Source organism: Psittacula echo (assembly GCF_963264785.1).
Source record: "Psittacula echo genome assembly, chromosome: 7".
NCBI classification, from domain to species: Eukaryota; Metazoa; Chordata; class Aves; order Psittaciformes; family Psittacidae; genus Psittacula; species Psittacula echo.
The window spans coordinates 26,075,784-26,088,091 of record NC_137740.1 but is presented as its reverse complement, the minus strand read 5'-3'; the positions used below and the strand labels follow the sequence as shown (position 1 = coordinate 26,088,091).

At 37.0% G+C, this 12,308-nt stretch overlaps 1 protein-coding gene across 1 annotated transcript in view; it reads right to left on the bottom strand.

The window, feature by feature from the left end:
• The window catches only part of HMCN1 (hemicentin 1), a gene marked incomplete at both ends in the record, with an annotated part of 192,319 nt that overhangs the window by 40,727 nt on the left and 139,284 nt on the right, over positions 1-12,308 (bottom strand). Inside the window, 12 exons of the mRNA XM_080622289.1 lie at positions 418-577; positions 1,961-2,110; positions 2,330-2,461; positions 2,592-2,673; positions 2,908-3,110; positions 3,243-3,356; positions 4,394-4,555; positions 7,528-7,624; positions 8,120-8,307; positions 9,319-9,432; positions 10,087-10,290; positions 11,741-11,891. Coding sequence (XP_080478415.1) covers positions 418-577; positions 1,961-2,110; positions 2,330-2,461; positions 2,592-2,673; positions 2,908-3,110; positions 3,243-3,356; positions 4,394-4,555; positions 7,528-7,624; positions 8,120-8,307; positions 9,319-9,432; positions 10,087-10,290; positions 11,741-11,891 — 1,757 coding nt within the window. The remainder of the gene's footprint in view (positions 1-417; positions 578-1,960; positions 2,111-2,329; positions 2,462-2,591; positions 2,674-2,907; positions 3,111-3,242; positions 3,357-4,393; positions 4,556-7,527; positions 7,625-8,119; positions 8,308-9,318; positions 9,433-10,086; positions 10,291-11,740; positions 11,892-12,308) is intronic.

The window sequence follows — 12,308 nt, the reverse complement described above, 5'->3', positions numbered from 1 at the left end:
AAATCTTTTCCTAGAGATGATCTGTTTAACCTCACACTGGGATTCAATTCCAAACAGGTTTTTAAAGATTCCATAATGAAAAGCATCAAGACTAAAATGTTTCCATGTCTCAGATCTTTTTCCTTAGAAGAAACTTAATGGAGCTTACTGACCTGAATAAACTTTAATGAACCTGATGAACTTTAATGGAATTTATTAACTGAGAAAGAAATAGCTTTCATATACTTATCTCTATGCAAAAAAAAAAAAAAAGAAGTTTTATAGAAGCTACAAAGGGAGATGATGTTCTTAACCTAAGCTAAGACTCAGGCCCTCTTTACACTCCTTCCTCAGGGGCCTTTTTTATGCTCCCTCTTTAGGACCCTCTGAGGTTTAAAACTGTAGAAGAGAATGCAGTGTTTGCTTATCTTTCCTTGCCTTATTCTTTGTAAATCTTCGCTGGCAACTGTTTTTCCATCTTTAAGCCATTGCAGAACAGGCGTGGGCACTCCGTTGGCATTGCAGACAAGCTGGATGCTTTCTCCCAGAAGGACACTGATCTCACCAGGCATTTCAGAGCCAACAATATTAGGAGGAACTAGAAAAGCATAATGGAGGGAAAAGAAGATTCATCAGCAAGAAACAATCTAAACTATAAGAAGTTACACTGCAGGTGCTTATACTAGTAACTAGCATCTATTGCAGTATCTCCATTCAAATCTATTTTAGATTGTACATGATTATATTGTTTCTAGAGGGGGTTCTGCAAATATAAATTCAAAGGCACTTCAATAATTCCTTAAAACAGCCAATTCACAAAATCATAAAAAACATGTATCTTTGCCATTATATTTAATATCTACAGATTTCTCCTCAAACGATGCTAACATGTGCAACAATATTACGAAAAAATCCCATTTCATTAAACATCACAACACACTGTAATGACTGAATGCCTGTTTAACTCTTGATCATATGCTTAGAGCACAGTCAAATGTTCTATTGCATCATAACCATCATATTCCTGTTAACAGCCACATATTCCATCCTAACCAGCAGCCATTTTTAACCTGTTCATTTAAAGAACAAGGATGACAGCCATGCTATCCACCAAGACCGTCAGTCCCAATGGTAAGTTTGGAGCATTTCAAGCAATTTCTGTCACACTTGATCAAACAAGCGGCTTGATATTAAATTCCTAAACTTGGGGAAAAACTAGCAGGGAAGGAGCACACACACAAAACCAGCAGCCCCAAAGAATGATCACTGTGACAAACAGTTACTAGATCTGTTCAGCCTGCTGATGGCCAGCCGCCACACATGGGCGTGCCACCACACTCAGCTCACAGCTGATGCAGCTTCTTCTTCCTCAACTAGCAATTGCTGGCATGGGAAGGGATGATGGCAGAGAGCTGGAGATGCTATACAACAGATGTGTTATTGGACGTGGTGAGGAACTAGCACAATTAATGGGGATGAGTCATTAGGAACAGAAGAAAACAAGACAGATGAAGCATGACGGTGACAAACAGCACGGCAGGAGTCAATTCTGTAACAAAGGATTCTCATTTGAGTGTGGGGGGGAATCATAAGGAAATTCTGACTGCATTTCTTTGCTATCTCTTATTTGCTATGGCAAAAAAGGCTAGAAGTATCACTGCTTCTTCATGCATAAATGTGTGGTGCTCCACATTCAACCAACCAATACATTTTAAGTGTGCATGAGGAAGGATGTGATCAGCAGCAAAAACTCACAGCCCTTCTGCCTGGTTTCAAGTCAAGGTTAAGAATATTGTTTCATGTAAATTTCTAAGTATATAATCCTCTTACAATTTTTCCTCACTGGCTGCAGATGACAGAAATAACGATCCAAATTCTCCACTTTTCTACATATCTATGTTATCTCAGTGTCTTTAGCACAGACACAGTGTCACTCTCGACCAGCATTAATTAGTTCTGCTCACAGCACTCTAATGCCTACCTTGAATAGAAAGCACAAAAGTTTTCTGAGCTTTTCCCTCTGTATTTGAGGCAATACATGTGTAGGTCCCACTGTCCAGAAGCTGAGAGCGAGCAATCTGAAGCTTGCTTCCACCAGATAAAATCTGAACTTCAAGAAAGTCGGAACTTTCTGCAAATATGTAAACAAACAGTCATTCCAAAGCAGACCACAGAGAGCAAACATATCTTGAGATATTTTTCATCAAAATTTCAAAACAAAGGTTCCAGTCAGTTAAAGTAACAGTCTGTCTAGGGACAGATGAAGAAGAAACAAGAAATAAACAGCAAATAGCACAGTGGTACTCCAAAGCGAGAAAAAAGAGCGGTAAAGAACATGAGAGAATGATACCTATTTTTTTTCCATTCTTAAGCCACACTAATGTTGGTGGAGGAATTCCAGTAGCATCACACACAAAGGTAACAGGATTACTGACAGCTTCATTCACCAGCTCTTTTTCAGGGCCTTCTATATTTGGTGGCACTAAGAATTGAATGAAAGCAATAAGAATACTTTGGTTACCAAATATTTTTGTAGCCTGATTTTGAATTGTCTACTCTATAATATCTATGGTATTATGATAACTACTGCAGATAATGCAGAGTATGCTCACCATAAACATTAAGATGGAAATTTTTATCATCTCGCCCTGCAATATTTATGGCTTTGCACACATATTGGCCTGTATCAGAAACCTAAAATAAAAGTAAATAAATAAAACTTATTATCGAATCTTATTTTAATGCCACATTTTAGAGATATTAACAGCCTTTGCCTCTGCCATTTCAAGGTCCTTTTCACAGAATGAAAGTCTCCCCAGCAAATACATCTCCTGTGTACAGCCAGTAGAATACATCAATAAACAGCAAAATAATAGCTTAACGGTAGCAGAGCAGTGACAGATGGAGCATCCCACAAGTCTGGCCTACCTCTGCACCCTTGATTCGTAACGTTTGCCCATCTGCTAAGACCTCCACATTTGCAGACTCTGAAATTATGCGCCTGTTCTTGTACCAGCTGATGACTGGTGGCGGAATAGCATTGGACTCGCACTCCAACATCACTGGGGTTCCCACTCTTACATTCAGTACTGTCAGCGAGGTCCCACTGTGGTCTTTGATGCTTGGAGGCACTGTAGAAGCAGCTCAGAGTTATTTCTGTCTTTGTTTTGTGAGAGGGCAAAAACCAGCCTAATAAAAATAAATACAAAATACTGCATTTTCAAAGCAATGGATATTATTTCAAAAATTAGTAAAAAACGAACCAAGGACAGTTAGGAAACTCTTCTTCTGACTTTCCCCAGCTTGGTTTCTGGCAATACAAGTATATTCACCATCATCTAGTAGCTTGGCTCGGGGAATCTGCAGAGTCCGAGCACCTGAAGAGAAGACAGAAGGCTTGAGATTTATTCTGTGCTTGTTTTATCAATCTCAAATGTATTTCAAAATAGCAGGTCCAACGGACTGAACACAGGCACTAAATTAACCTCTAATTCAAAAAAGCACTGCAGTGTCATTCCTTTTTTAGGGTCCTTAAAAGAAAAAAAAAATCTAGTCAAGAGAACTAAAATTTTACGGTAAATTCATGAGTGCTTGGACCACAAATGCTCCTTTTAGACCTGTTTGTTTCATAACTTCTAACTACTGTCTCTTAACATAATTACACCCTTTCCACTTAGCTTTGTCACTATCCCATTCTTTATTTCTTAGTCTCACCTGTCTCCACTTGTGAAGCTTATTGCCTCTGCCTACTTTACCAATCTGCACAGATGCTTCTACTGCCATAAAGCAATTTCCATCTCTGTGCCTTAGACTATGCTGTAACACAGCCCACATGTCATGTTATACCAGCACGACAGGACTGAGCAGCACAGCAAGTGATCTTCACTTTTTACCCCGGGCTGAAGATAAGCAGCAGCAGTAAAATGACAGACACTCCTGGACCTTATTTAGTGAGGAGCTTTGAATGGTTAAGAAGACCTCAGAATACAAGGATTTCTTCCTGAGAGTTCAGGAGGATTAATCCAGTTTCCCACTGATGTCAGTGGGAAGATTCTTACTTTTGTCATCTAAGCCAGCAGAATTTATCTTAACTCCACACAATTTCTGATCATTTCTTTGAAAGGTGAGTCAAAGTGGCTCAACTTTAATGAATACCTATATCAGAGCACCTCTCTTACACAGCTTGCCCTCTAGTCTTTTCCACACAGTTTAGTGCAGTGTTCAGTCTCAGCCAGTTTTCCTTAAAAATGAGCACACCCAGCAGACAAAAAAATTATTAAACACAGTAGGCTGAGTGTCTTGTCTATTCACTGAAGCAATACTAAGAATACACTGATTCCATAAACAGCGCCATTATCAAGACAAAACTGACAGAACTTTGGTTGAAAGGCTATAGAAATAACTGAATTCTCACCAGGCACAATAAGAGTGTTGGTATTTGAACTGATAGGTTTCCCATTCTTGAGCCAGCTGAGATCAGGAGGTGGAAAGCCAGTGACCTCACAAGTCAGAGAGATGAAATTATTCACCACCACAGTCAAATTCTCAGGATTAGTACCAACAACACTTGGAGGAACTGTAGAGATAAATACATTAATAGTATCTATCATAGCATCGATAAACAATACTCCACAAGATCCTGATTTACTAAAATAAAGCTGAATTGCTGAGTTTAGCCAAAGGGCAAAGTCGCAAAAATCTTTCACATCCTATGAATGGATACATTGTTTTTGGGGTATACCTGGAAATATGACTAAAGCCAACCTAATGGTGATTCCTGTTACTGTAATTCACAAAAAAAAAAAAAAAAAAAAAAAAAAAATAATCAGTGATTTCATTTACAGTCTATGTTTTTGGGAAGGCTGATCAAATTCTAAGAGATCCTGCAGTTCCTGACTAATGCACTATCAATTTTAAAACACTGTACTCATAGAACGTTTGTTATGTAAGGCAGGACAGATTAAATTTATCTTTTCAGGATATGTAGGATGACTAAGTATGCTTTCTTCCTGATTCATATTCTTTCTGATATAGTCCATTTTCTCATCATAGAGAATCAAAATGGTTCCTTCTGATACAGTTCAGAGTTCTTTTGTTAAACAGACAAACTTGTCTCATAGTGCGCTAAGCAGTTTAACATTCTGGCACACAAGCATTGCTCTAAGGGGTGCATTTTTATGTTTACAAGTCCCAGTATTTTTAAATACAAGAATATTTTGACATATGACCTTTCTACAAGAACCATTTAAAATGAAATAACTGTAAATCTCTTCCTTTTAATAAAGCCCAAGCTTTAGTTTCCCTGCTTTTCCAGTGTGGATATATAAAACACTTAAGAGGAAAGCAAAAGCATGTTCTTGGCTCTATTAGGTGAAAAAATCATTCCAAAGAACACATGGAATCCTCTTCTTCAAAGACAGAAATGTTAAAGTATTTTGGACCAGATCCACCAGAAATACTCCAGCTGTTTTCTGTCACTTGAATGACACAAAACAGTCATTAAGCCAAGTTTATTGCTCCTCTGTGACACACCAGAAACAAGAAGAATCAATGTAATTGGGTGAATTTAGTCCATATTTTTCAACTTGGAATAACTGAAGGTTATTCCTGATGATAAGCATAAAATGGTTCACTAGAATAAATGGTGAATTCTGATCTGATGACATTTTAGTTATTTATGCTTATTTACTTTTCCAGTTACTTTCCCACAGATGTGATTATGGGCAATTCAATACAGAGGGCAATCTAATATACAGGGCCAAATCTGAGCTATCTTTTAATTAATTTTACTTAAACTATGTAGGTGGCAGGTTTCAAATTCTGTGGCCCCCACAGCGTGCAAAAAGCACTCACAAATACACCATAGGTAATCTGCATATCTGCGTAGCATAATCTGCTTCTATGTTCATACAGATGCATTAAGGGGCTCAATTTTAGTATTTGATGTCAAAATCACCTATTTAGTAAGATTAGAGGTTAAGATTTTAAAACTGGATGCTTATGTTCAATGTTTTAGAAGGTTTTATTTTAATTTTGTTACCTTTGAGACAAGAAGTGATTTTCCAGCTTATTAAAGAGCATTATCCTCAAATTTTATTTAAATTAGTGAAAGCAGTTCCATCAGAAACATATAGAAATGCTGGAAAATAGCCTTTTTTCAACAGTGACAAAACAAAGATCATGCTGCTTAGATAATGCATTTCCATCAGTGCATCACCATGTGTGGTCCTTTCTTGAACTATAGCCTAATTTATCAAATGAAAATGCATTCATAAAGAATAATTGAAATTTCATGCAAATATTTCCTTTAAAATAGTAACATTAGACTATAGTAAATAAAAAATAATTACAGGCAAGAAGTTTTAAAAAACACAACTGTCAAGAAAAGTGAAATATTTGGATTTAAAACTCAGACATCAGGATATCTGGATAGACTCCACTGAAAGAAAATAACTTCTCAGAGAATGACTCCAGGGCAAATTCTTCCCATGAAACACTATGTTTGGCTAATTGTACTACTGAGTAGAGAAAAGAAGCACTCTAAATTTATTTCATTTAGCGTGTAAATTTTCTACATGTGTGAATGAGAAAAAAAGATAAATTTCTCCTGTATGTAATAACCTGAATAATTCCTGCAATGTGGGTGCTATATGTAAGTGAGAGAGAAGACAGCACTTGCTTTCTAACTAGCATATAATACAGAAGATTAGCTAGCTAATAATGATATGATAAAAGATACTGATCATATATAGAAGACTCCAGATTTTACTGTGAAAGCAGATAAAGATATATGTACCAGTATTCCTTGATAGGTTTTAAAATGTTATGGTGCAGATGATGCGGAGTAATGCTTATTGGATCTTCAATTCAGAACAGAAAGATGAAAGTGGTGCCATGAAGAGTAGGCAGAAATAAAAGGGGAAGTTAGGTTTCACTCAGAAAAGTTAATTAGGAGAGTTAACGGAAGGTGGTAGAGAGGCTATTTTTTAACAGTGGAATATGTCTTGATTTCTTTATTGTATTTGGGTTAGACTTGTGATGCCAAAGGCCAAAATTTATTTTAACCCTATTCTAACTTCACAACAAAGCAAAAAATAGAGAATAGAAAGGAATCTAAAAAAGGTAAGCTTTGACAATGCAATATCTCTCTGTTCAATGTTTTCTAATCAATTTTATTGGAAAAAGCATTTTATGAACATATCAAAATATGCTATAATGCAACCTGTTTGTAATTCATGATTTCAGGGCTTTGCAGCCTGTACACAGTGTACACACACAGCCACTACCCAAGGCTCCTTCAATAATTTCTGTCCATGTGGAATACATAAAAAGAACTAAAACCATGTGGCATCGAAAGCCATAGGTTGCCAACATACTTTATTTTTGATTTCTAGTATGTCAGAATCTCCATTACACCCAATAAGATGACTTAGACACAAAAAGCTAAGTATGTCGCTAAGCAATCTGCTAAAAAATTAATCTGCTAAAATTAACACAGTCAAGCTAAACTAACATTTGAAAGATGACAATCAGAAAATTATTACTTACCATAAACATTTAAGTTAAAATACTTCTTGGCGCTTCCAGCCATGTTTTCCACAATGCAGACATACCTGCCAGTATCTGTTATTTGGGAATTCAGAATCTAAGGGGAATTAAAAAAAAAACCAAAACAACCAGTTGTTGATCTAATTTGTAAGACAACTTACTGTCAAAGAAACAAATAGAGAGAATTGAGCTCAGCACTGTTTTAATAGTTTCATCCAATTTCATTCATTGATAGAAGGGACAGTTCTTCAGAATACACTTTTCTTAAAACAAAACAAAACACTGCATTTCTTTATCATTAAATTCTCTCAGGGAATGTCCTCCACAACATTCAACATTACTTTAAACCAAGTAACCTCACTGATGCAGTTCACAGGATGACCTCACAAACAATTGGGTGAACACAACTGAAGGAATTACACAGCAGTGAGAAGCAGCAGCCGAGGGATAGCAACAAGAGACAAAATTTCCTTAGGTCTGCAGTACCTTGTAGAAGAAAAAGTTCAAAGTTGCATACTCAGAAAACCTAAACAGTTTTGTCTTTATGTACAGTGTTCGTGATGCTAAAATTGAGGGTTTAAGTAAGAGTTACCTGTAACCTCCTTCCATTGGACAAAAATGTGTATTTGTTGTCTTCTGCTAGGAGGTGGCCATCCTTTTGCCAGGTAATACTTGGAGAAGGGCTGCCACTTGCAACACAGTCCATCACTGCAACCTTGTTCACAAGCACAGTCACCTCTTCAGGCAGATCACCATCAGCTCCATTGATGGATGGTGGTACTATAAGACAGCAAAATGTGATATGAATAATGTGACTTAGTACCTCTTGGTGTCTTTTGTTTGATTGTGTTTTTGAGGTTTGTTTTTTTCTTTTTCATTTATTTTGGTTTGGTTTTTTTAAGATTACAGACCAATCCTTTAGATTGGGATTTTAACAGAAAGTAGTGAAATTTTCAGTGATACAGTGATAGATAATAAAATTCCAAGAGTAGTTCAGCTAGAACAAATCAGTATAATTCAAAGGACTGGAGGAAAACTACACTTATACACAGAAGCCATAATGAAGAAGAGGTGAAAGTTCATTTTCCAGTTGGTTCATCGTGTTCTTTGCTGTCAGAACAAAAGAGGATTTCCAAGGCAGGACCCCTTCCTAACAATAAATCAGTCCTTTTAGTGATATATACAGAAATAGAAGTCAAGAAAAAAGCGTTTCCCAAGGCAAAAACCTTGAGTACATAAACAGACAATGGAAGCAGTGTACAAAACTTTCTGTGCAATGTTCGTAAACAGTTCGTGGGATATGGACTCTGCAGGCATTCAATAGTTGATCTATATCACTGATTTCCTTAAGCCTTTGGGAGTTTTTCAGATATTTTAGAAAATGATGACCAAAATAAGGAGAGAGAAAAATCTAGTATGTCAGAATTTTGAATTGGAAATTGATTAGGGAACAAGAACTAAAAAGAAAATAAAATTTTATAAAAATAAAATAAAAACAAAATAAAACCTGGATTTCTACCTATACTTTTCTTTTTGGTGAAGTGTGATGGGGGTAATGCAACTGAATTCCAATAGCAATAACCTAAAAACTTACTAACAACATTAACACTATTTTCATTCAATTCTGTAAACTTCTACAAAACTCTAGCACCTTATATAAATACATTAATTTTATACTTTAAAAATATTTATTTATAAACTTTTTAAAAGTTAAGTAAACCTGGACTATAATGCTTCATTAGTTTCCACAGAACTCATTTTGGAATTAAAAACAGAGGCAGGAAAGCTCACAGAGCACGTGGACATCATAATGAATGGAATCCTCCCCAGCTTCATTTACTGCCACACACATGTATCTCCCAGCATCTTCAGCCTGTGCCCGTGGAATCTGCAACACTCGGCCTCCTGGAAGGAAAATGCATTCAAGATTTAAATGCAGTATCAAGCAGTTTCCATCATTTCCACATCACATTTCACTAGGGACCTGAGCAAGCAAATTTGTGAATGGTCAGCATTTGTTCTGAATTATAAGTAACTAAAGACTTTATTTCCAAGCTACTTTTTCTACTGGCAGACAATTGGAATTCAACAATGTTCATACTGAAATGTTAGAAAAGAGTAATTAATTCCACATAAAGCAATAACATTCGTTTCCACTCAGCAACATGTAGCCAGACATCCTTCAATCAAAACCATAAATATTTTTCAGCAAGGTGACAGACAACTAATAGGCAGAAGGAAATACAAACACAGAATATTCCAGTAAACCTGTTCCAAACTGGGAAAATCTACTTCTGAAGCCTATAGGTACTCTTCACTGTTCCTCATTTAAAGCATAGCCATGTAAACAGCTTCAGAGAGAGGACCTAATAAGGAATATGTTTTGAGAGTGGCTGTCATCAGTCTCCCAACAGATGAGCAATAGACAGGAAAAAAAGTCAAGAAATTCTGAAAAGAATATTAAAGCAGTGTTTTGAAGTGGAGCAGTTTCTTATTACTACACAAATACTAGCACTAACACCATTCCTTAGTGTCAGAGAGTGACATTTCAATACTCACCTGGTAAGATTAGTATTTTATCAGTAGAGCTCAAAGGATTGCCATCCTTATACCATGTAAGAACTGGAGGAGGAACAGCATTGGTCTCACAGTACAGTGAAAGGGGATTGTTAACAATCACATCTTTACTTTCTCCACTTCTTCCTGTATCTACTGTGTTACCAGCTTCCCATTCCTTGTAATGCTTTTGGAAACTAGGAGGAACTACAACCAAGGGGGAAAAGTGTGTTAGAATTTTACAGCAGAAATAACTAGTTTAAAAGTCAATGCATTAGAAGATACTGTGATTGTTAAATAGCAGCAATAAAAAATAAGTGTATTAAATTAACCCCTCTCCTCCAATTTAAATTACACAGGAAAATTCTAGTTGTTTTTGTCAGAATGAACCATTGAACAATCTACTGAATATCTACTGAAGACTAAGAAATAAGTGTAAGAAAACCTGGTAACAAAGCACAGAGAGTATTAATCAGGAATAATACTTAAACAGTAAGCTATCTGCTTTCACTCAGGTTCTAACTTTCTCTAAATTTTCATAAATTATGAATGATTTTTATATTTACACAGTGTGTAGACCTGTCGTGGTTTAAGCTCAGCCATAAATCACACAGTCACTCTCTCACTCCCCCCTTTTCCTTCCCCCACTCCCAGAGGGATGGGGAGGAGAATCAAAAGAATGTAACTCCCACGGGTTGAGATAAGAACAGTCCAGTAACTAAGGTATAGCACAAATCACTACTGCTACCACCAGTAATAATAATGATAAAGGAGATAACAAGGGAAGAGCACACAATGCCACCCGCCGACTGATACCTATAACTAGCCTGACCCAGCAGTGAATCAGCCCTTCCGGGTGACTCTCAGTTTACATCCTGGGCATGACGTGCTGTAGTATGGAATACCTCTTTGGTCAGTTTGGATCAGGTCCCCTGTCTCTGCTTCCTCCCAGCTTCCCCTCCTCCCTTGCAGAGCATGAGACTCACAAAGTCCTTGGTCAGACCAAACATTTGAGCAGTAACTAAAAACATCGGTGTTATCAGCTCTGTTCCCAGGCCGAAAGTCAAAATCACAGCACTGCACCAGCTACTAAGAAAAACAAAAAATGACTACTACTGCTGAACCCAGGACAAGACCAAAAAAATGCTTATGTCTGGGACCTCTAAGTACTACTCAATACAGACAAATACAATATGGTATCTTGGTTTATGCTAACTTAAAAACTTGTTTGAGTCATTTAGATGAAGATGAGAGTTACCATGTCATTCTACTGACTTCCAAAACACTGCATATGTCACAAAATAGAAAGAATAAACAAATCATAGAATCATAGAATAGTTAGGGTTGGAAAGGACCTTGAGATCATCTAGTTCCAACCCCCCTGCCATGGGCAGGGACACCCCACACTAAACCATGCCACCCAAGGCCTCATCCAACCTGGCCTTGAACACCGCCAAGGATGGAGCATTACTGCATTTCTAAAAGAGGAACAAAATACATACGAAATAGAAATCACACAAAACACAAAAGCATTGGATTAGATCAAGCAGGTGTAAAGGATACAGGTGTAAAGGTGTAAAATCATAAAAATTCCAGCATTGCAGAACATTAGAAAATGAGGCTACCAGAAGAATTTTATTATCTGAACTCCGTTTACCTTGTATATTCACATCAAATTCCACTTCATCTTCTCCAGCAATGTTGGATGCCAGACAAGTGTAACGACCGGTGTCTGATACTTGAGCCTCCTTAATCTGCAGAGTATGGCCACTAGCTTGGATAATGACATGATCATCAGGTTTAAGTGGCTGTAATGTAATTTTACATGGAAATTAATACTTGGCTAAACATACACTAGAAATAGTCATATTCATAGAAGTAATATGATGTTATCTCTCTTTTGGTCAAATTTAGGTTGTTTCAAAATCCTTCCTAAGGCAGTATACTAGGAGTAAGAATTTGGTATTTCATCTGCTTTGATACCACTAACAACAGAGCATCCTTCAATTTTTGTTAATGCTTCCGGGAAGGTCTGCTTTTAATCTATGCAAAAAAAAGCAGTCACTTAGGACATCAGATTACTGAGAGTCACTACTTTAGGACACAATCCTAAACCAGGTCTCCTGGGACGGCAGCCTTGGCCACAGGTGGTGAAGCCCAGCTCTCCTCTCATCTGTTCCTCTTTAACTCACGCCAAAAGCTTTTTCTGCCTGAGTAGACTTGAT